At 35.1% G+C, this 24,946-nt stretch overlaps 1 protein-coding gene across 1 annotated transcript in view; it reads left to right on the forward strand.

Moving 5' to 3' along the window:
- Window positions 1-1,910: 1,910 nt before the first annotated feature.
- LOC127854502 (uncharacterized) overlaps window positions 1,911-24,946 on the forward strand; it is a 29,218-nt gene continuing 6,182 nt past the window's right edge. The window contains exons 1-4 of the mRNA XM_052389566.1: window positions 1,911-2,058; window positions 17,673-18,342; window positions 18,634-18,792; window positions 19,925-20,183. Coding sequence (XP_052245526.1) covers window positions 17,812-18,342; window positions 18,634-18,792; window positions 19,925-20,183 — 949 coding nt within the window. The 5' untranslated portion in view covers window positions 1,911-2,058; window positions 17,673-17,811. The remainder of the gene's footprint in view (window positions 2,059-17,672; window positions 18,343-18,633; window positions 18,793-19,924; window positions 20,184-24,946) is intronic.

Here is a 24,946-nt window from a genome sequence, read left to right on the forward strand (position 1 = left end):
TTTCTTGTATCAAATGGTTCTGACAGTTTTTTAATAATAAGAAAGCACAAAATCTAAATGCTTATTAAAGTTGTACAATGAAGTGAGAAATGTGGTACTCAGACAAAAAGAGCGTATTTGATTATGTAATTGACTAAAAATTTGGTTATTATCTTCATTTTAGTAAAATTTGTTTGTAGTGTCCTTGTAAATTTCCTGTCTACTTATGTAAATAATGAACAATTCGCTTTAAAGTTAAACATTGACATTTTTCTGTCCATTTTCAGTAAAGTGAAAGGTCATGTACATGTGAAGTGTCGATTGAATTGTTTTTAAAAGGGCCTTTTCACAGATTTTGGCATGTATTGAAGTTTGTCATTAAATTCTTTATATTGATCAATGTACAAATTTGATCTTAAATGCTCCAGTAAAAAACAACAATAAAATTAAAGAAAGAAAAAACACACCCTAAACTGGGCTCGAACCACAGACCCATGGAGTAAAAGTCTATCGCTTAGACCACTCGGCCATCTGTGCTCATACAATGAGTGATGTATATTAGACTTGATATAAGTAATCCTCGTAGTGTCACAAAATATAACGACAGCAACAGAACTCTCAAAATTATTCAATCGTTTAGCGTTGCAACGCTTTACAATTTTCAGGTTTAAAATCGTCAAAAGATGCATATAATGGATATTTTAGAGCATGCTGAATGTTCGGTATTACTGTTTCATCACAAATATCATAACTACAGCGAAAATTTGCGAATCTCAAACATTTTTTTTATTTTGTCACTTTACTAAAGCGTGAAAAGACGCCCTTTGAAGTGTTTCCCGCTAATCTAGTCAATCTGTCCTTATTGAATTCTCCGCCTCGCATGTAAACACGGCACAATTACAATTGTCTGTTCAATAGTTCAAGTTCACAAAGAATTGCTCTGGTTGAATTATAAACACAATACACCTTCTCAGGCCTGTAAAGCATTTAAACATATGTAAATGCGACATCACGAGACTGTGCTATTAAATAGCCTTCAACAGTGAAAATTATACAAAAAAGTCAATTATTTGTAAATAATTTTGTTATCTTATAAAAATCAAAACAGGCATGGACATCGTTTGTTTTGTACACTTAACAATAATGATGATGTCGTCACAGATTCTTAAATTAGAATAAACACAAGCGAAATAACAAAGTACTAAAAAACATATATTCATCACTAAGTAATTGAACGTTTAAATTGTATTACATTTTTTTCGGTTTCTAGTTGACAGAAACGGTGTTGTTGTAATCTTTAAAATGCTGTAAAATACGAGAATAAATTACATGACATAAACAATATTCAAAAGCATTTTAGTGAATAAATTTAAATGAAAAGTGATCAAGCATGTTAGTGTATAAATCTAAATTACTGAGTATTAGTAATCAGATTGGAGTCCGGTGTCGTAGTCTTGAACCTTGGTGGAAACCATATGTGTCTGTATTGTCAGGTTTTCATCTTTCGCTTGCGGTTTTAAATTAAATGTAATTGCTTTTATGTTTCATTCGTACAAGTAAACACATGCATGAACGAGTCTCTTTAAGATAAGTCTGTCGCAAACAAGGTGTGTACGGTACAATGTTTAACAACCTACCATACTCGTAACTCTTTTTTTAATATCAGTAAATGTCTTTGCGTTCTTTATTGAATCATTCGTGCTAATTATCTTGAGGTAACCTTGCTGAGGTGCTAATCTGTAACCTAAAGACGTCCTCAATGTACGCTGATATCACTCTATCAATTGTTCGTGTTTGTTGACCCTGCTTTGTTTTACAATTCAGAAGAGTTACATTACTGGTCGCATACCTAAGACCTATCCTTCACGGCATTGAACAATTTTAAAGATCTTATTACAACGTTTGCACCATTTAAAGCTTTTACAATAAAAGGATTTTGAACCTGCAGCACAAACGGGTTCTCATATTACCTATCTACGATAGGCACCCGGCATTTGCCAGGGCACTTTTCATTCAGCAGTTTTAAACGGCTGGGAGTGGATCGCAACTGGTTTATAAGGAAAATGTGATGGCGCGCAGGTAAGTTTCTATTTTCAATTTAATATGTTATCATTCCAATTTAAACATACTTATTATTTGTACTACGTTTAATAGTATTCTTTTATTTTCCATCTTCTTCTTATTTTTTCCTCATGAGTATTTATAATTATTATAATGCTTCTTATTATATTATTAAACGGCCGATATAAATAACATTTTATGCACACAAAAGGTTTTATGTCATTGTTCGTCTTTTATTACTTGTGTGTAACCCAAAACGTAAATTGTTTCTATTTTTATTGCCAAATCATATCGGCATTGTGTCACACCGGTCTTACTGACAATAACGTAGTGACGTCACCATCTATGTATAGAATGATCATATCGGGCTATAGGATCACGTGAGCTCTTTCTACCAATAAAAATCGATCCTGGCCATACTTGTTTTGGAATCCTTACTACGCAGTTGCACCTGTATTATTGTCACAAATTTCTACAAATTTGCTCTTCAGCGGTAATATTAACGTTTTATTTTTTACATCATATGACACAGTCTTATGTGGTGTTTTTGAAGGATTACATTTCTTTACATGTTGATCTACATTATTTGTGTTTTAAACCACAGGCAGCAGTATCATAAAAAAAAACAAAAAAAAAACAATTGCCCCCCCCCCGGACCATACCCCCCGCCCCCCCGAGCTTACCCGAGGGGTTCCAGATTGTTAAATGTACACCTATTGTGTATGGTTTAACTTTCCAACAACGAATATTGACAAAAATAACAGTTTAAAAAATACCCCTCTTATAGGTATTATATATACACAAGGTATGAAATGCACTTTATGCCTATTGCTGAAAGATTTTGGAACACTGGACGTGACCTTTTTCATCGAAAACACACATGTTCTCATGCAGTTGTCGACAAAATCCAACTGGATTCGTTAAAAGACAGTAAAAGCAACGTGATTACACAACTAACCGATCTCCTGCTCGGCTTATAACTTTAATATTCAATTAAATTCGACTTTCTCGCTTTTTAATTTTTTTGATAACCATGTATTTTTTTATAAATATATGGACATGATTGTGTTCAAAATATTATAATTGTTGCAATAATTAAGTAATGCATAAAAAAAATATTTCAAAAAGAGTTACATGTTCCAAGCTTTAAGATCTAGCATCTTTTTTTTTGTTTTCTAGCCACAGGAATTTATAGCTGGTTCGGTGTCTGTGGTATAGTGGATGGAGTGTCTGCTAAATGGCTTAGTCACTGGGAGGTCTCTGTATTGATCCCTTAAGTGTGCGCTTTCATTAGATAACCCTAAAGACATACTGTGGCGTACCATTTGGGTTGAAAGTCAAGAAGACCTACAAGTTAAAAAGAGAAATGTACGTCGAAGTACAATAATTGTACGTCGACATTAGTATAAAATACACTTCAAGTATATATTTGTACGTCAAAGTACAATGTGTACTTCGACATACATGTTTGTACTTCTACGTTCACATTTTCTGAACAGCCAATCAAACACTAGTCTCTTGAGCCGCTTTTCCTTCAGATTTATTCATAAAAAATGTTTAAATCTCTTTTAATTGAGGACAAAATGAATAAAAATATCAGAATGGCAAAAAAACAACACATAGAAGTTTCAAGTATTTAATGCATTGAAATAGATTATATACAAATTTGAAGAAGATTCAATTGTGACCTTTTTCAAATTAAAATTATTCAGCGTATTGTGAGTATTTATTGATCATGCGGGGCGGAGTATCACGACCGTCCAGCGCATTACTGTGTAGGAAATTCTCAACGGTAATCAAACAGTTATCAAGCATTTACAGGATAAATAATGTATTATAACCTCACCGTTGGTCGTTTTTTGTGATAACCATAACTTGCATAAGTCAGTGGTTAATTCCAACACGCCAGGTCAATAAATACGCACAATATATATGAGTTAGCGGTCGATAGTCGCATAATTTGGTATAAATAATTATAATAATGTTTAATAAATACGCAAAATATCTATCAGTAAGCGGTCGATAGTCGCATAATTCGGTATAAATAATTATAATGTTCAATGTCAAATATCTCTTAAAGCAAAAGACGTAATGTGTCTTCTGATTGGATAACACTCAAGGGTCGGTGAAAATTGTACGTCGAAGTACATTTCTCGTTCTACCTAGTAGGTCTTGTAAACTTCCGACGTCATGGTACGTCATATAGACACTAAGTACTGGTCCTACCCAGGAAACAGTTTGTTTCATCAAATGTCTCAATTCAACTTGACAGCTTGCTAAAGCAGTTGCATTAAGCATACAGTACACTGATTTAAACAGGGATCATATTTTTTTTCGGTTTTGTCGGTCCTAGACCGATTGGGGTCATGAAAGACCGAATGAAAATCCCAAACAGTCGGTCCGACTTTGTTTGCTAAAATTCCCATGTCATGAAATCGATTACACAGTGTACATGCTAATACACCCTAATGACATTCTTATCTCGATAAGGTGTGATAAACCACGGAGCGTATATTGACCTCATCTTGAGTCCGTGGATAAACCATTCGCTGCAGTCTTTTAACTGGTAATGACCGGTTTATTGCACATAAGACCAAGAATAAAAAACTTGTGAACAGCGGATTAAAGTCGCATTCGAAAAGACGCGTCTGAAAGCACGCGCTGTAACTAAACAAAACATGCCGATACATTTTCCACCAGCGTAATAATCCGGTAATATAATTATTGAATGAAAGTCGCGGATCTGATCGACAGAACAGCCGACAGTTATTTTAATGGGCGGAACTTCACATAAAATAGTACACAAGAAAAATAATATAAATTGTATGAATCTTTAGTAAAACCGTGTTAGAATCAAAATAATTCGTGAACTTTATAGTTTTTTGCTGAATAACTAACGAGCGGAAAATTAGATGCGTGGTTTCAAATGCTTCGCTCTCGTGATTTAATCCCTACGCATCTAAACTATCGGCCGTTTGTTATTTGACAACAAACTATAACGTACACGAATATTTTCTTAATTATTTGGTTTATTATTGTCAGTAGCCAACCTACGCACAGACATTTGTTTGGTTCAGTGCATGTGTGTAAGCTATTATCAAGTCGACAACGATTTAAAACATCCGCATAGACTTACACAGATTAATAAAATTGACAACGATGAAAAAAAGTCTGATAAAACAGAACACGAAACAACAATGAAATGGCAAATGATAAAACCAGTTGAGAAATCTCGAATGTTCTTTTTTTTAAATGCCTAAGGAAATTTTACTTGTACATTTATTATTCCACCTTCATGAATGGCAAAATCAATGGTTTATATTCTGACGTAATTTGTCATGATTTCGGACATAAATTTTCGGATACTTTTTCCCCATTTATATCGAGACGGATTGATGTTGCGGGAAAATATGATCCCTGGATTTAACATAATCTAAATCATGGGATGTGTCAAATCAATTTTGATTGACAAATTTGACAGGATTTTTTTAATCCAATAAGTTTTAGACTGTCAAATAACACACACTACGTATTGAAAGCCATACCTGGAGCTTTCGTCTGTATTTCACTGACTTCATCAGAAGAATGATTTCTACTGTTGGGAAACGTTAACACCACTAATTGTCTTCTTATTTATTATCAATGTATAATTATGTGTAACAGCATACCAACATACTTGTTTCGCAATTAAAATATCTAATAAATACAGGTATTTTGCAGGTTTCTAATTTTCTTTCGCAAACTATTGTTGAATAGTTTAAATTTTGTCGCCACTAAAAAACAAGCCATTGTGTAGCAATTCTAAAATCACAGTCTAAACTGCATACACTTAGTAACAATCAGAACCAATAAAGATCACCACAGATAATAACTGTGTGTATAGCTTGGAAATTTTGATAGTTCAGGAATCCCTCCTTTGCTGATTTCTGTAAACCAAAACTGTCAGTTTTGCTAGATAGAATGGCTTGTATGATGCCCAGCTCTTGCCTTGGCAGAACAGCTTCTAAAAACGGAAAACCAACAAATATCTTAAAATTTTATCAATAATGCAGACAATTTATAAATATCTTGTTTTTTTTTATATTTCGAATCTGGAAGATTTTTAAGTAAGATCGTGGTAAGAAATTCCAACGGTATCGGATTTTGTTGTTTTAGGCATAAACTAATTATAGTGATATGTAACCTTTCGGGATATCGGTAAAGTGCGAGCAGACGAGGTGTAAATACGTTAAAAATTTAAGCTAAAAGACTAAAAAGTTAGATCGGAATATCTTAAAATTTTGTGTATAAATGTGTTTCTGGTGGATCACAACGACAACTTACCATGCAGAATATTGCTCATGATCACACGTTAAACTTCTTTCTGAGAGCGAATGGAAAATGCGTCACAAATTCTGACAAATAAACAGTAGGGTGTCGTTGTTGAAATACCATGAGAATACTGGAAGAAGAGATATGCCAACTATAATGTTTAAAACAAATAATTTTTTAACAAGCGTTTGTGATTTGTCAGGATAATAAAAACAATAAGATATCGAAAAGATCAAAGCAAATAAATTCGACAGAAATCTGAGATTCTGCAATATATTAAAGACGGGTTATGTTCCGCTAAATTGTGTTTGGTAAAGACTGTCACCTTATGTAGTGAACCAGTATTCGGCTCATACCCAGTGAGGGAGAGCATTCAGGGGAGATAATTGAGTAATGACTTAATTCTGGAACGGTTGCGAAGAAAACAAATAATGCGAGAATATTTAGTGCAATTCGCTGCACAATTATGATGTCATTGATATAATTTTTCCTGAGGTATGTATTTACATGTGATTTAGCATATGTCAAAGTGTTTTTGATTTGTTCAAGGTCATAAATAACATCGCGAAAATATATGTCGCGTGGCAAAATTTTTTGAGACGCATCCATATATGGTATCCTTATGTACTTTAAGGTCTAAATTTCCGTATGTATGAACGGTCAACGCCCGCTTCGCGGGCTTTTGCCCGTATTATAAGTAGTAGTAGTAGTACTAGTAATAGTAGTACTAGTAGTAGTATTAGTAATAGTAGTAGTAGTATGAGTAGTAGTAGAGTAGAAGTAGTAGTAGAAGTAGTAGTAGCAGTAGTACTAGAAGTAGAAGTAGCAGCAGCAGCAGCAGCGGTAGAAGTCTTAGTACTAGTAGTAGGAGGGCTCGAATTTAAATTGTTTTTCTACTTGCAAAAAATGCGAGCAGCTTTAATACCAACTCGCAATATCAAAAACATGCTCGCAAATGTTGATGGAAACATAAAAAACCTTGGACATTAGTTTAGTACTATTTAAACAAAATAAAAGTACTTAACATGTGAACACATTTTATTTCTGCAACCATACAAAGATATCAGTTCCTTGGACCATAACGGCCCACATCAGGTTGATTGACCATCTTCATCTACAACAAGTTTTAGTCTTATTTTAAGTTATTTTTCCCACTAATTCACTGTTTTCGTAGAAGGATTTAAAATCCATTTTTTCTAACTAAACGGTTAACTTTGCTTTATCTTTTGCATTATGTATATTTTGTGTTATTTCCGTCTGTTGGAATAAAGTGTCAAGTTATTTTTCGCTTCAATGAACATGTGTGAATAGTCGACTGTTTCACTTCCTTTACCAACCAATACCATCCGCGTAATTGTATATACCAGTCTACATACTAGGTGCGCGCTTACGCATAAGGGTACTTGGGCGTTCAGCTGTTCTATAAATTGACCTATTAAATTGATTTGATATTTTCTATATGTTAAAAGAAAATTTAAAAAATGTAAAGATTGACATTCGAAGAACACAAAATATGTTGTTTTACTTTCATTGAAGAACATTTCAAATGAAACTTTAATGAAAGGCACCTTTATTACATAAATGTTTACCTCATGTGTTGCCATAAACGTTAATGCATCTACAATATAATGAAATCATATTAATAAATAGCATTGTTAAGTTGTTTGCAACTTTAATAAAAATACTAAAATCACAAAACAAAATTACTTGCCGTGTGAACGACGTTTATGTTTACACCTTTTTGTGACCGTTTTTTATTTTGACCGTTATTACTTTCGGATGTTTTTAATCTCAGCAACAATGATTTTCTGGGAATGCCTTCTTGACCGGAAATGTTAACTTAAACTAGTTCAAAACACTAATTTAAAATTACTGGCGTAATAGAAACTTTTAAATATTTAATACGATTCGAAACAAAATAATTAGGTCAGATGTATATTTTTAGTATATATTAGTATGAATACCGGTACATATCGAACTATAGCAAATGTCGTAGTTGTGTGTATATTTGATTTGAAAGAAACATGGTGGCGAAAGTAGATTATGCGCGGACAAAAATACTAACAACAACACATGATATTTTTTCATTTATGTCAAAATCTGATATGTATAAGCTGCCAACGCCCGCCGTTTCGCGGCATGTTTTAGGCCGTTTGGCAAAAAAAAATGACGATGAATGCAAGTTTGCTCTATGCACATATTTGGACTCGATTGGTACAATGTACCCAGGTACGGACAATATTCTTAAAAGTACACCGCAGTATGGTCGGGTGCCTTTAATAGAATTTTCCGTTCCCCAGGTGTAGCAACCTTGAGAGTACCCTACGTATTTTTAAGTATTACATGAGCCGACATCGACTAATTGAACAACTGCGATTGGTCATTTTCGGCGCAGATACTACTTAAAAGTGCCCCGGCAACTCTTAAGAATGCAACAATCTACCCGGGGTAAGGAAAATATACTTAAAAGTACCCCGGAGTATATCAGAGTGCCTTTAAGCGTAATTTCCGTACCCGGGTATATTGTAGTATGCTACAGAATATCCGAGGTATTTTAAAGCAGCACATGAAACGCCAACGACCGATTTAGCAAATTTTTGGCAAAAAAGTAAAAAATATTTTGTTCCACTAACATAGCCAAAAATGATGGTAAATAGGTCGACTTAAGGTAAGGTGATTTTTTCTAAAATTTTCTTCAATGATTCTCCAACTTTGTAAGAAATGTTATGACATTCGCAGGACGCAGAATCAACGGGATTTCAGGGGTTTACACATGGGCTGGACAGAATGTAAACACGCCGTTAAGAACTTTATTTTTGCAATTATCTCAAGTTATTGAAATTATTATCAAAAAATCAATAGTGCATAAAATACAGTTTTGCTTGCAGTTTGTGCCGATATCTTAAGATATAACAAAAATCATTGAACATGTCTGAAATCCGTGACAAAATTTCACGTTGCGTGAAGCATAAACGTATAAATGAATGCAGTACACATATAATTAAAGTAATTCTGATGTATTTCAATTGCCATTAGAAACGTAAAAATCTGTCGATTAACGTTTAATTGAGAATCACACAATGTCACGTGATCCTGCTTCAGAAATCTTCCAATTTTTTTAACATTCTATTTATATATATTTGGTCAATGTTAGTTTAGTTAAGTGAAATTGATCGAGTGCATTACATGTTTTTTAAATGTAATACAGATAGTTATTTTAGTGAATATGATCGAAAACTAATGGTGCAATACCGAAAATAAGGTTATGGTTGGCACAACAACTTAAGATCGATAGTGCAGTCGGGATGGTTTAAACAAGCAACTTTTTAACGCCTTGTTGTAAACTGAGCCAGTCTGAGGATTTGGCTGTCTGCAATATCTGCCATTCGACAATTCTTGGCGGGATTAAGATTATGTAATATGGGTAAAGGTTTTATACACAGACATGCGATTATCGGCTTAAGCAATGTGCGGCCAAGGGCTACGTTGTTCGCTATTAAGTTACGCAAGGTTTCGTGGTCTCATAAGCGGATAGGATAGCTCATAACCAGACTGCGAAAATGCTCAGGCAGGTCTGTAGCTATGCTGTACGATATGGTACAAGACCAGTTTTCGCAAGTCGCGGGTCAATTAAATTAATGTGATTTATTATTTTTGTTTTCAAGTAAATAATTTATTAATTGATAATACGGGTTACGTTAAGGAATTTCTATTTTCAAATTAATGTTTGAAAGAACAAATTGATGTATATAAATGATTATAATGGTTAAATGTTATGACCATCATTTTGTTATTGTTCACGATGGTTAAAGTATGTTTTATGTAACCGTTGGTATACCAACTTCGAGTAATTTGAAATGTGGACACTTCTAATTGGTAGGAGAACAATATTTTGAATAACGATACAATCACTCAACACCGTGTAGTTTTCTGTCTGCAAACTAATCCAAAACCAGTGTCACATGACTTGCGGAAAATAATGTTGTTATTGTTTCGACAAGCAACGTTTTCCGTATTTTAGTACTCGCCCTACAAAACGGAAATGATAAATATGTATCTATATATGTATATTGACATACAGAGAACTTTGTTTAGGCAATTCTATCGATGATAAAGAATCCAAACTTATTTCTCTTGAGATGTTTTAATGCAATAATAGTCGCATTGGACAAAGCATTACGTATTTTTTCCCCAAATTCAAAACGTGCATATGCGTTAAGAACACTCAGTAGGTATTGAATTGCGGGATATTTATTGTGCAACATTTCATTTTTGGGGATGATTTAGAGATATGAGTTGGACCCGACGTGCAGTTTAGGAACATTCATGTTTTAAATTGCTTTAAATGAAAGTAAAGTGAAGTAAATGTTTCTTAAATTGATAATCGTTTGCTTGCTTCAATTTATTCCGAAAGTCACATAACTAAGTAAGCAGTGTTGTATTTCTCTTTTTCCATTTTGTAAACGGGGCCCGGGCCCTACGGATTTGGAAAAATCACGTCGTTTAAACTAAAATATACATTTATTAATTTAAAGTATTTAATTACAAACTTCAAAACATTCTTAAATCTTTGAAAAGATCCCTTTGAAAAAGATATAATTTTCGCATGATTTGTTTTTATTGTCCGATGAACGAGAAATATTCACATATATTTCCTTAAAGAACATAAATTGGGAGTTTGACAGCGTTGTGGTAGTCATGTAACACTACTTAGTGCGACGATTTCGCATTTTCATCCTATAAAAAAATCTACATGTACTTAGAAAAGAATCTCTGAATAAACAAACATTGAACGTATCGGATGCGGATTTCTAAAGAGGGCGTTAACCCGAATGACTGAATATGAGTCGGCAAGTATCCGAACGAACAAGAGCTGTGTATTGCCCGATAACCGAGGGTTATGGAAACCATTTTGATATTTACCTTAAAGGGGCATTTTCACAGATTTTGGCATGTATTGCAGGGCTTGACACTAATTTTTTTTCAACTAGCCCATTCGGGCTAGTAAATGCAGAACCTACTAGCCCTGACCAATCTTTCATGTGCCCCGACCAAAGTATTATCAAAACCTTTATATTTATCATTTAACTTGTATTTTCTTGTGCGTGGAGATGCGCAATTATGATTTAATCATTCTTATTAGCTTGCCTTACTAATGCTAATGAATTCAATATTCATCTACTTAAGACATCTATTTGTAATCTTCACGCCATTTGTGGAGAAATTTCCTTGTTTTTTTCCTTCCTTGTTTTTTTTTCCCTCATACTTTCTCTTACTTTCCTCCTTCCCTTTTCTTTTCTTATCCGAGGAACCCCCATCCCCACCCGTAAAGCCAAACTTAAACAACGATATGAACGTTAAAACCTTTTTACATAGATTGCGGCGGTGGCCGTCTGACAACAAACGGTAAGTGAATCTTAGGTGTCGCAAAATAACAAATAACGTGTTACAGTAGTCGTACCAAATCCGAGGAACCCCCATCCCCACCCGTAAAGCCAAACTTAAACAACGATATGAACGTTAAAACCTTTTTACATAGATTGCGGCGGTTGCCGTCTGACAACAAACGGTAAGTGAATCTTAGGTGTCGCAAAATAACAAATAACGTGTTACAGTAGTCGTAACAATTGTACAAGTTTAACTCTCTACTAAAAGCCTGGATCGACCATTAATATTAGTTTTGCTAATTGAATTGCTTAAAAAAGATTGTCAAATCACTTCTAATCGATCAAACAAATTTAAATTATTTAAATTTGATAAATAAATAATAATTGTATATTAATTTTGTGTTAATGTCGAGTTTTATACCTTCATCGATCCCGGACAATCCTGGGCGATCCCGGATTTTAGTTTAAAACGTATTTTTATCGAGAAAACACGTCACTTCGAGGAAACCAATTAAAACCGTGGCCCGTATTCACCAACCAATTCTTAGACTTAAGAATAAAGAATAGACTTAGAACCAAGAAAAATGTGTTCAGTGTTTGAATATATACAGGCCTCCACTGGTGATTATGTCATTTACAAAATGTTCTATATGAAGAAAAATCAAGAGATATTTACCGCAGAGTTTGAGTCAAAATTAAAGAAATTCTTGAATATTATAATATAAAGAATTTTCTTTATTCTTAGACTTAAGTCTAAGAATTGTTTGGTGAATACGGGCCCATATCTAGCGGAATTCCGTTTAAAAACAGGCACTGACGTGTTTTACCAGGAAAACCGCCGGGGATTTTCTGAATTGTCGGCCTCTTTTTGATTGCAATCAGGGGGTTCCAAATCTATTTCGAATTACGATCCGTTTGTAGTCTCATACTTCACTCTGGGATTTAATTGTCATCTGATCATACTGTATTTAGACTTCTGCATCTTTCAAAAGCTTATTTTAAACGCAGTTTATTAAGATAGAACACATAATCCCGCCCAAAATACACACGACCGGTCTGGCATGTTCCTGGGACATTGGCTAGCCCGGACCTAGGTACAGGCAGTGAATGTCGTTCGGACGTGCCTTAGTGTTAAGCCCTGTATTGGAGTTTGTCGTTAAATGCTTTATATTGATAAATGAAAACATTGGATCTAAAATCTCCTTTAAAAAAAAAAGAATAAAATTGAAGAAAAAAAGAGCCCTCAAATGGGCTCGAACCTCTGAGCGAGTAAAAGTCTATCGCTTAGATCACTCGGCCATCCGTGCTCACACAATGAGTGATGTATTTTATACTTAACATTAGCAAACCTTGTAGTATCACAAAATATTACGACAACAACAGAACTCTCCAAGTTATTTAAACATTACGCGTTGCAACGGTTGATAATTTTCAGGTTTATAAATCGTCAAAAGATGCATATAATTGATACTTTAGAGCATGGTAAATGTTCAGTATTACTGCTTCATCACAAATATCATAACTACAACGACAAGTTGAGAATCTGAAACATTGTTTAAATTTTGTCTATTTACCAAAACGTGAAAAGGCCCCTTTAAATTCTGTAAGAAAAATGTTTTAACTATGTGCAGCTAAGTATCGGTACATACTCATGTGTTTTTGTTATAGTGAAAAAATACAAATGTGTACTCTATCCTTTACAAAAAATCAGCTAATAAGAATGATCCTTACAAAGTTTCTGAAATTTAGTTATAACATATATATTTATTCAATTTCTTGATATTTTTCATACCAGATATAACAAGTGACAAATGGGCGCATCATTTAATATCATAGGAGGAGTACAATGCCAAAATGTAATACTGTTTAACAATTGCTTTTTATATGGGCCTCGTTCTAGGACAACCAGAGAATGTGCGTAAAGTGTCGTCCCAGATAAGCCCGTGAAGTCCGCTCACGCTTATCATGGACGACGATTTCCGCTTTGGCTGGATTTTCGTTTAGAATAGACATCCTTTTTAATGAAGAATTATTAACAACGGAAAGTGTCGTTCTTTATTAATCTGTGCGGACTGCACAGGCTTATCTGGTAAGATGCTTTAAACACGTGAATTAAGCCCAGTTTTCTCAGAGCGCGGCTAGTATATGTACGAACCGGGTAATAGTAGTCGCAATTTTCAAGTATCACTTGACAATTAAGTTAAGAATATGGGCGTAAATAGTACATCGTCCGGGACGCACAAGGTTGTTTCGTGAATCACGCTGACAAGCCAGTTTTGACTACGATCTTTGACTGGCAAGTCTACCAATCATAACCGTGCAAAGTGATGTACGTGCACAATCGCGATACATCGACTATCTCCGGAATCCTCCGTAAGAAAGGCAGATTTAAGCAATAAATCGTCTGCTGATCCAGAGTGGTACGTTCAAAGGAAACGTTTGACATGTTTAGCAACCTTTCAATATGTTAAGAGCTTAGGAGCGAAGTTGGTTGGAGTATGGAGACATATTTCTATATTCGACGAGAAAAAAGTATGTTCTTTAAATATATTCTGCTTAATTATACCGATTTGTTATCGGTTGAAAACGTATACATGTACTGAATGATGTACCGCATGAATTTGCTTGTTAAATGACTGTGTTGACGTGAGTATCCGACATCGCAAAGTTATCATCTATTTAAAATTAGTGTCTGCGTAATAATTATTCAAAAGAGTTCTTAATATTGATTTATGTGCGACTTTTTAAACTGATGATTGTAATTCAGCGTTTGGTATTGCGATATATGTTCTTAACGGAAATGCATATAAGAGGTGTAAGGAAACATTAGTGAAGTGAATATCTTGGATGAATAGGACACGTTAAGGCAAATTTATTTATTTATTATCGGTATAAAGTACGAACATGCCAAACTAGATTCTATACTCCAAAACGGTATGATATTTGCAAAAGTTAAAGTTATTACTCGCCGGGCTGCCCAAATCAGAACAAAAACTTAATCTATATTTATATATATGAATAATACGTAACGTAGGCTTTCTAATTATATATAATTTGTCAAAATCGGCCGAGAAATGAAACTATAATTTAAAAAAAGACGTGAGCGTGTACATCAAAATGTATAACCTCGGCGCTTCGATGTACGCTAATTATTAAAGATCGATAGTAAACGGTCACGTGACTCAGGTTCGACAATATATTTGCCGATACGGTTACGTTTCATCAGTGTCATCTAGAGTCCTTGAATAACCGAAGCATTCGTCTTCTTCGTGTGTCGTATGAATAGAAATCGTTGCAGGAAATTAAAATGATTTGTAAAACAAAATTGTGTCTTTGTGTCGTATGAACGAATCTGCACTAAAACTAAATTTAGATTCACATTGTACATGCATGCTGGTGATTTCGACTTTACAGACATTTTCCATTTCAGAATTAAATATCTGGCGTTTTTTTCATGTTTCGACACAATCATGTTCTTCTTCACTTTTTTATTATTTTAAAATATATGTTGAATACGTTTTTTTACACATTAATTTTATATATATTCATTAATATTTGACAAAATCTTGCATACATACTAAAGCCTCTAAGCGATTAACTTCGGTCAAACGTATGGATAAAGCAATGTAGCTGTGATCGTCGCCATTTTTGTACCGGATTGCCGAATTTCAAATTTCAGATTTCGAAGTCATTTTTTGCCAATTCCAAATGTGCCGAATATTTATTATCTTGGTTATTGACAATGTATCCTACTTTGCAGAATTCATATTTCTGATTCCCATGTTGCCGAATTCTTCACGAAAAAAGGTGAATCACGTCGGTTCGCGGTGATTCGCGCTGATTGCCTTACAGCGAGATACATCGCGCGATGGTCACCGTGGAATCGCCGAGACAACACTCAAATTTTCGGTGCTCGGAATCACCGCGATTTGTCACGTTGCATAAATCGCTGTGATGCGAGAATCGCTGCAAATATTACGGGTTGTGTAGTGTATGTTTATAATTTTGCCTTTATTTTCTGGAAACGCTCCATATAAATATGTGTTCAATCAGATGAGTATAATCTCACATTCTAAACTGTTAAGCTCACCTGAGCACAAGGTGTTGATAGGAATCTTAGAAATTAAATTTACTTGCCAGCAACTTCAGAAATTTTACTTGCTGAAACACGTTATTTGTTAGTTTTTCTTATACCAAACAAATCCTCAACCAATAATAATTTACAACTTAACTCCCTACACTAATAAAATATTAGTTTCTCAATACAACATTAATTGACATAACAAACTTCAATAATTACAGTACAAAATCTCAACTTTTTTCTCTGCTTTTCAATCGCAGTCTCTGTATAATGTTTTTGAGGAGGTTTTCCAGGTATAGCCTTGTCAACAAACCTTCAAAATGTAATAAATTTGTTGACATTGAGGAAAACAAGAAGCGTGACACATTTTTAAATTATTTAATTGAGTCATTTGTTATCACTCGAAAGTCTAACTCCAAAAGCTGATCGGAGCCGAATATGATCAATAGGGCAGGCAATGTGGTAAATTACCACAATCGCAAGGGAAAAGGCTCAATTTTTGATTCAATATTTCGAATCCATCTTCAAAAAATTTAAGTTTACCTTAAGAAAGAATTTACTCCGGAAAGCCGTTTGAACTGGAGAACGACAGTATTTTTAATGTGCCTGGGGATAAAAGTATCCCTCACAATTTACCATTTACATTTTAAGAACTCCAGACAATAATAAAAAGTAAGATTTTCTCCGTAATAGGCTCAAATAGAATAAATAGTTTTATGTTCCAACACCTGTAAGCCATAATTCTAAGCATCTGACTAAACTCATTCAATCTAGTATTGATTTTAGACACGGCCACGATAATTCCCCTCCTAAAACGCAATAAAGCCAAATATCAACCAAAATCATACCGCCCAATAAAGTCTTACCTAAAGTGCAGTAAAATTACTTGAAACGTAGGTCAAAAGATATTTGAACAGTTAAAGAAATCGAATAACAGCTTACACCATTTCTGATATTGCTTTAGGAAAAGGTGCTTCACTGTAGATCAGCTAGCCACCGTACAGCATAACATAAATTTCTGCTTAAAATCACAGGCAAACAGAATGGGAAATATTTTGGACACACGGGTAGCTTTTTCGATCAGTGATTGTATATGTGTGATATCTGCATATCGTTGTTAGCTAAACACTAAACATAATACATCCTTAATTATCAGTTAATACGAACAACGCCAACCATTTTATGCAACAACAATAATTGTGTGTTAAAGTTGACATGGCGTGTGATTTTGAAAAGATTTTGAAAGGATCAGCTTGATGCTTACTCCCTTCAAGTTGCTTTTTTCAAAAACGTAGCCCATTGCGGATTACGTCTGTGATCACTTATGTAAAACACGTTTTCATGGTTTCATAGCATGTACATGTACCTATCAGATTAAAATAATTGATCGTTTCTTCAACATGCGGAAACGACATTTTCATTTCGTGTTAATCATTCCTTCGAGATTGAATGCTTGGTAAGATGCATATAAGATTGTTAATTTTTTTTTCAAACGCAGCAGCTGTCAAATATCAAAGCTGCTGACACGAAAATATCATTTTAATAAAAGTATGTGTGTAATTAAAAAATGCAAACACAAACATTTACGGTATTAAATTGTGTTGCTAATGTAATGGAGTGTACGTGGGGTTTTACAGGCACTTTGTGATAAAATGACATGCTTTATTTTTCAGTTGATATTATTCTTTCAACTGAATACATGGGTTTGGTAAAATATAACAATTCACTCGTAGATGACAAATATTTTTTTACCTACATACATTTTTTATAAATGATATGTCAATATGTTTCAGTTGATTTGATTCTTTGAACAGACGATCTAAGTTTTGTAAAATATACTTATTTAATTATAGGAGAAATAAAGCAACCAAAACAATAACAAGATCAGAGGATGCTCATGGACAAGAATATGACGACGCGCCATAATAATATCTACTCTTTGGTTGTCCACAAACTAACTCTCTACTGAATGGTTCATGTAGTCTCGTGGGGATGGCTGCCAACACCAACATCTTCACCGAAAAGCAGACCAATAACTGGTTCAAAGCGTACATTGCCCTCAATTGGACAAAAGAAGGATTGACTGACTTTGTTGTGACGGAATTACTTAACGTCCAAAAAACAGTTGGAAGTAGTTGTGGACAATGCTTTATTCAAAACCTTATACCGTGCCCAACTCAGGACGTGTGTAAAAAGGGGAAACGAACTAACTGTTCTTTCCACAATTCACTACAATACAAGTCATGCCAAACATGTGATAAAGTGAAACACAATATCAAATCGTTACACAGATTTAATGGGCCTTCATGGGCAAACACTAAAGCTGAAAGATGGGCAATAGATCCGTGGGAAATTGGCAAATGCTACCTCCCACGGGATGGATATAGCAGTGTATCCTCTGTGCAGGCATCTGACTTTAATGGTGTGATAAGCATCATGTTGAACTGCACTCATTTCCAGACATGCGTCTCCACCGCATGTCTATCACCGCCTCCTCCTGATAAGCAATGCCCGCTAGAAAAGGTAAACTCCAAATGCACCATTCTAATCGAATAAATATAAGTCTAAATGTTCAAAGTGTGGTTTGTTAACAAAATTTTAATATGTATTATTCTATGTGTTATGACTCGATTTAAGTCATGCAATTAAATCCATTGTATGAATTATACAAGTATTATTTAAAAGTCTTTGTATATTTAAGCATTTTTACTATCACATGTCATCACTTCGACGCTGGCAGAACATGCGTGTGAAGGTTTACCTCAGTACTTCTTCTCTTGGTCCTTAACGTCACAGCAATCCTCTTCTCTATAGGTCCGTCAAATAGGCAGAGATGTACGCCACACTGCCAACTGCAAGGTTACAGATGCTGATCTGCAGTACTTCTTCCTGACACTGTCCACCTTACTGGCTGATCCGGTCTGCTTAGTGCATGATCCCTCAGCAACAGAAGCGCGCAGGAAACTCAGTGATGTAAATTGATTGTGTGTGTGTGTTGTTTTTCGCTATTTAAACAAGTATATAATATAAAGAATGTATGTACAGAGCAATTGTCCACAGGAATATTTTAACAAAGATATTTTAATGCAAAAAGTGACAATGGTTCCAGTTGTTTGAAAAGCATTGAAAATCTTTTTTCCTTATATGACTTTAGTAAAACCATGTTAACACCATAGAGTCAACATTTATAGTTCGATCTTCATGAACCTTGGTAAAAAATACGTCCCAACGACATCTGGATGAAGTTCCAAAATAAAATGATTCTGGTTTGTTGAAAAGCATTGCCACCAGGGGGCAGGGCATTTTGCCTGATATGGCTACATATGGCTATAGTACAACTTTTTTAACACTTTCAAAGTCACATTTATTGTCTAATCTTCATGAAACTTGGTAAGAACATTTGTTTTAATGATATCGTGAACGAGTTCGAAATAGTTCCGGTTTCTTGAAAAAAATGCCTCAATGGGGCGGGCATTTTTCCTTATATCGTTACATATTACTTTTGTTAAACCTTGTAAACACACCAAGGGTGCACATTTATTGTCTGATCTTAATGAAACTTGGTCAGAAGAGTTGTCCCAATAATATCTTGTAAATACTTTTAGTTTGTTGAAAAACATGGCCGCCATGGGGCGGGGCATTTTCTCTCATATGTTAATGGCTATAGTAAAAACTCGTTAACACTCTTAAAGTCACATTAATTGTTCAATCTTTAAAAAATTAGTCAGATCATTTGTTTTAATACTATATTGGATCAGTTCAAAAATAGTTCCTGTCTGTTGATAAACATCGTTGTCAATGCTCGGAGAATTTATCCTAATATGGCTAAAGTAAAACCTTTTTTACACTCTACAAGTTACATTTATAGTCCTCTCTGCATGAAACTTGGTCAGAACATTTTTTCTAATGATATCTTGGGGCTGCACTGAGCAAGTCAGTTCCTTTGTATCTAAGGTGAGCGACTTTGGGCCTTTCAGGTCCTCTTGTTAATGAAAATATAAACACTAGTTCTGTTGAATAAAATCACAGACTATATAATACTTTACTTAGATATATTATGAGAATCTGTTTTGATGTAAGTCTACAATGCAAATAATTTATGTAGTTGCAGAATGATCGTATTTCACTTGACGATTTGGGCAAGCTGTTAAAAGAAGCCAATCAGATCCTCACACAGGCAAAAGAGGCTGGAGAACTTTTTTCTGGAGAGGCTAAAAGGACTCTGAAAGAAGGTCTGGATGCTTTAGAGGCTAAAATTCAGGCTGGAGAACAAAGCATTGAAAACAAGACACAAGAAAGTATCAACCGCATAAAGCAAGCAACGAATGAAAAAGAGCTAGACGAATACGATCGAGGCGTAGCAGGTTTGTCTTTATAATAAATTGTGGTTATAACCTATTTTCACACTTGAAAAACAATTAACTACCAAGCTGACAAATCCGTTCAACTTATAAAGAAACTGTATGTGTTATGTTGATAACAACTGTACTTCTAAGACAAATATCATACCATTAAATCGAATATATCAGTTATACTGACATAGACATCCAACTGTTGTATCAGGCATATAATTTTTGAAGACCATTCTTCATGTTGCAGTGTCTGAAACATAAGTTATACTGACACAAACACCATGCTGCTTGTCTGAAACATCAGTTATTCTGACACAAACTCCATGCTGCAGTGTCTGAAAGATTAGTCATACCGACACAAACTAATTAACTTGTTTTTCAGAAAATTTCTTACTCTGCTAATAAAATTGTGACATTCAAAGATGCATCAGTAGTATTTTCCCATTGTTTATATTGACACCAGAAGTAGGTAAACCGTCCCGCACGAAAGACAACTCTGTTAAGACGGAATTACGAAATTTCAGAATACATGATTTGTTTTTTTGGATGTTCTAAATGCGTATAAATTCAGGCATAAGCACAATCTGTACAGATGTGCTTATTAGTGTTAACCATTTATAAAACAATATTTTTGGTAGATAATTACATTGACTTTCATTGTAGTACACAAACGTTTAAATCAGAAAGGATTTTACTTGAGAATGAACTATCCACCTTCAACTCGACAGGGGAAATAATTACTGCGACGAGATTGACTAACTCTTCTCAGCGGTTATCTCTCTTATTGATAAACGGTACCACTGCTATCACATGTTAAATTTATAGGGTGTTTTAAATTTTATTTAAAGTAAAAAAGAGTAATATTATAGATAGCCTCCCCTTCAATTTAATTGGATTCCGAATAGAAATATATAAATAAAACCATACATAATAAACTGACTTGTCCGTTCGGATTTATGAGCCGCGCGCCCGCGCGTAACACAAACTGCATCTGAGTTGTTGCATTATTTAAAGACATTTTTTCATGTTTCCCCAGTAACTCAAATCCTCTTTGTACATGAGCAATTAAACTGCAAACACAATTATTAAATTTATGGAGATGGTTGTTTGCCAACCTCATCCTCATAAACGAAATACAGACAAGTTTTGGATTCACGCCAGTCGTCCGGCCCCCATATCAGACGGTCAATTAAATCTGTCTGTCAGTCTGTCTGTCTGTCTGTCTGTCTGTCTGTCTGTCTGTCTGTCTGTCTGTCTGTCTGTCTGTCTGTCTGTCTGTCTGTCTGTCTGTCTGTCTGTCTGTCTGTCTGTCTGTCTGTCTGTCTGTCTGTCTGTATGTCTGTCTGTCTACGTACGTACGTACGTACATACGTACGTTCGTACGTCCGTACGTCCGTACGTACGTCCGTCCGTATGTACGTATGCACTTACGTACGTACCTACGTACGGGGAGCTTTAAGGATACCCTGATGTAAGTCGCCCGTCAGTTCGTGTTTTTCTTTTAAACTGCAAGGGCCCGGGTTTTTATATTTTGTGTGCATTATTGTATATTTTACCTTTTCCACGTTGGTTCAAATCATGCCTCTGTGTGCTCCAAACTTACCACGCCCCAGATTTCACAGGATGTATGCAGACTTATATGGTAGCTAAATCAAAACTCTGTGATACTGCAACTGTTATGTTTTTCATATTTTATGTGCGAAATCGTATGATGGCCGTCTGATCAGTTTGTTCAAATCATGCCTCTCGGGTCAAAATCGCCCATCCTTTGGGGTTTCTTTTTTTAAAGATGTTTATAGTAAAATCTTGTATTTGTTGTTATTATTAATCATAACTTGTCAGATCTGTGTCACGAAGAGTAAAAATAAATGACAGTAACTGTTATCAAACACACAAGTACACTCATACCCACACCCATCACAAAGTCTTTACATAACAATTATATTTATACGGGCCTAACCTTAGGTGAGTGACCAAAGGCCCCAATACCCTCTTGTTGTTTCCTTCATTTCCGTCCGTCATTCTGTGTGTCAGTCTATTTGTATGTGTTTCTTATTGTTTGTCCGTCCTTCCTACGCCCTTTTGACTGTCTGTCTTGCCGTGGGTCTATCTCTTCTTCCACCTGCCCGCCTTCCCTCCTGGCCTTCCTCCCTCCGTCTGTCGGTCAGACTGGCCGTCATTCTGTCCCATGAACATGATTGCACATGTCTCCTTGAGTTTACCCTCGGTGTCTTACGCATACAAATAATACGAGTTTATTCAGTTAAACTATTTACGTCGTCTTAACGATGTACCTTTGTTTTTGAGTATCTGAGAACAACGTGAATTCTTGTGATTACAGTTTGTCTGTCGTTCGTCGTGTGCCGTTTACATTACCTTTGAAACATCATATAGGCCACGTTTATTTCCCAGTGTTCATGAAACTTAGAAAGAACATTAGACCAAATGATAACTCGGCTTAGTTCGAACAATGTTTCAGTTCCTTGGAAATTAATTCCATCCGGGGACGTTTCAGTTTTCCTTATATTGCTATATTGAAACCTTACGTATAATCTAAAAGTCACATGTTTGTTCAATCTTCATGAAACCGGCTCAGAACATTGTTTTAATGATATCTCGGTCGAGTTTTAGAATGGTTTCGTTGTTTTTTTTTAAACATGACCAACATAAAAAAAATGAGAAAATTAATATTTTTCAATGAAGTTTAATGTAAAGTTGCTTTAAAAAAAAGTTCTTCTCTTTTGTAACTGTAAATAATTATAGTAAGATTATTTCTATTTATGCCCCCCTTCGAAGAAGAGGGGGTATATTGCTTTGCTCATGTCGGTCTGTCGGTCGGTCGGTCGGTCTGTCGGTCCGTCCACCAGGTGGTTGTCAGACGATAACTCAAGAAAGCTTGGGCCTATAGGATCATGAAACTTCATAGGTACATTGATCATGACTCGCAGATGACCCCTATTGATTTTGAGGTCACTAGGTCAAAGGTCAAGGTCACGGTGACCCGAAATAGTAAAATGGTTTCCGGATGATAACTCAAGAACGCTTGGGCCTAGGATCATAAAACTTGATAGGTAGATTGATCATAACTCGCAGATGACGCCTATTGATTTTCAGGTCACTTGTTCAAAGGTCAAGGTCACAGTGACCCAAAATAGTAAAATGGTTTCCAGATGAAACTCAAGAACGCTTAGGCCTAGGATCATGAAACTTGATAGGTAGATTGATCAGGACTCGCAGATGACCCCTATTGATTTTGAGGTCACTAGGTCAAAGGACAAGGTCACAGTGACCCGAAATATTATAATGGTTTCCGGATGATAACTCAAGAACGCTTAGGTCTAGGATCATGAAACTTGATAGGTAGATTGAACATGACTCGCAGATGACCCCTATTGATTTTCAGGTCACTAGGTCAAAGGTCAAGGCCACGATTACCCGAAATAGTAAAATGGTTTCCGGACGATAACTGAAGAATGCTTATTCCTAGGATCATGAAACTTGATAGGTAGAATGATCATGACTCGCAGATGACCCCTATTGATTTTCAGGTCACTAGGTCAAAGGTCAAGGTCACGGTGACTTGAAATAGTAAAATGGTGTCCGGATGATAACTCAAGAATGCTTATGGCTAGGATCATGAAACTTCATAGATACATTGATCATGACTGGCAGATGACCCCTTTTGATTTTCAGGTCACTAGGTCAAAGGTCAAGGTCACAGTGACAAAACACATATTCACACAATGGCTCTCACTACAACGGAGAGCCCATATGGGGGGCATGCATGTTTTACAAACAGCCTTTGTGCAAATTTAAATGTTCGGCAAACTATAATTAAAAGTGGTAAATGTTATACTATATTAACCTTTACTGACAGAAATATATGATGCAAATAATTTACTAAAATGCTTTAAATGCAGTTTTAATACATACGCTTGCTAGCTCGGTTGCTAGAGCGCTGAACCACAGACATCAGGGTCAGTTGGCTCGATTCTTGGCCCGGAAACATAACTTATTTAGGGATTGGTCATAACATTATTTATACGGCCTTTCTCCCTATGCAAATCAAATCAAACACATATAGATATGCCCGGTATTAAAGTATCCCTGGGGACAATACCAATTTAATATATTGAGTATTTTGTGAATTGTACAACTTATATGTAAAATGCCCATTAAACGTTGTTATTTACTTGATTGTCTTTACCTGTATATGTAAGTAAATAGTTGACATGGGAGTTAATCATTCCACGTGCAAAAGACCTGTTCAGAGAACAAATAGATCACATTTTATCTGTCATTTGTCGTGCATCATCCGCCTTCTGTCGTTGAGTTTTATGAAACTTATGCCATGTTAACACTCTAGATACCACATTCATTGTCAAATCGTCAACATTGTTCCCAGTACAATCTCGTCTGAGTTCGAACAGGAATCACGCGCGGTCAAAAATTGGTTCAGCATGATATTAAGAGAAAAAAAAACTGTTTAACACTATAGAATAGAATAGAAAATCTTCATCAAATTTGACCAGAGCATAGTTGTTATCGGATATAGGCTTAGTTCGAAAATGGGTCCAGTCCGTTACAAAACATGACCGCCAGTGGGCGGGACAGTTTCCCTTATATAGATATCGTAAAACCATGTTAACACTTTAACACAAATTACATGTTTTTCGTTCGTTGAAACACATTTCCATTATGTGACGTGGCAGCTGTATTAGAAGTCTTCACTTAAACCATGTTAGTACATTTAAATTGATACATTTACAAAAAAA

The sequence above is a fragment of the Dreissena polymorpha genome, chromosome 13, assembly GCF_020536995.1.
Source record: "Dreissena polymorpha isolate Duluth1 chromosome 13, UMN_Dpol_1.0, whole genome shotgun sequence".
NCBI lineage: Eukaryota > Metazoa > Mollusca > Bivalvia > Myida > Dreissenidae > Dreissena > Dreissena polymorpha.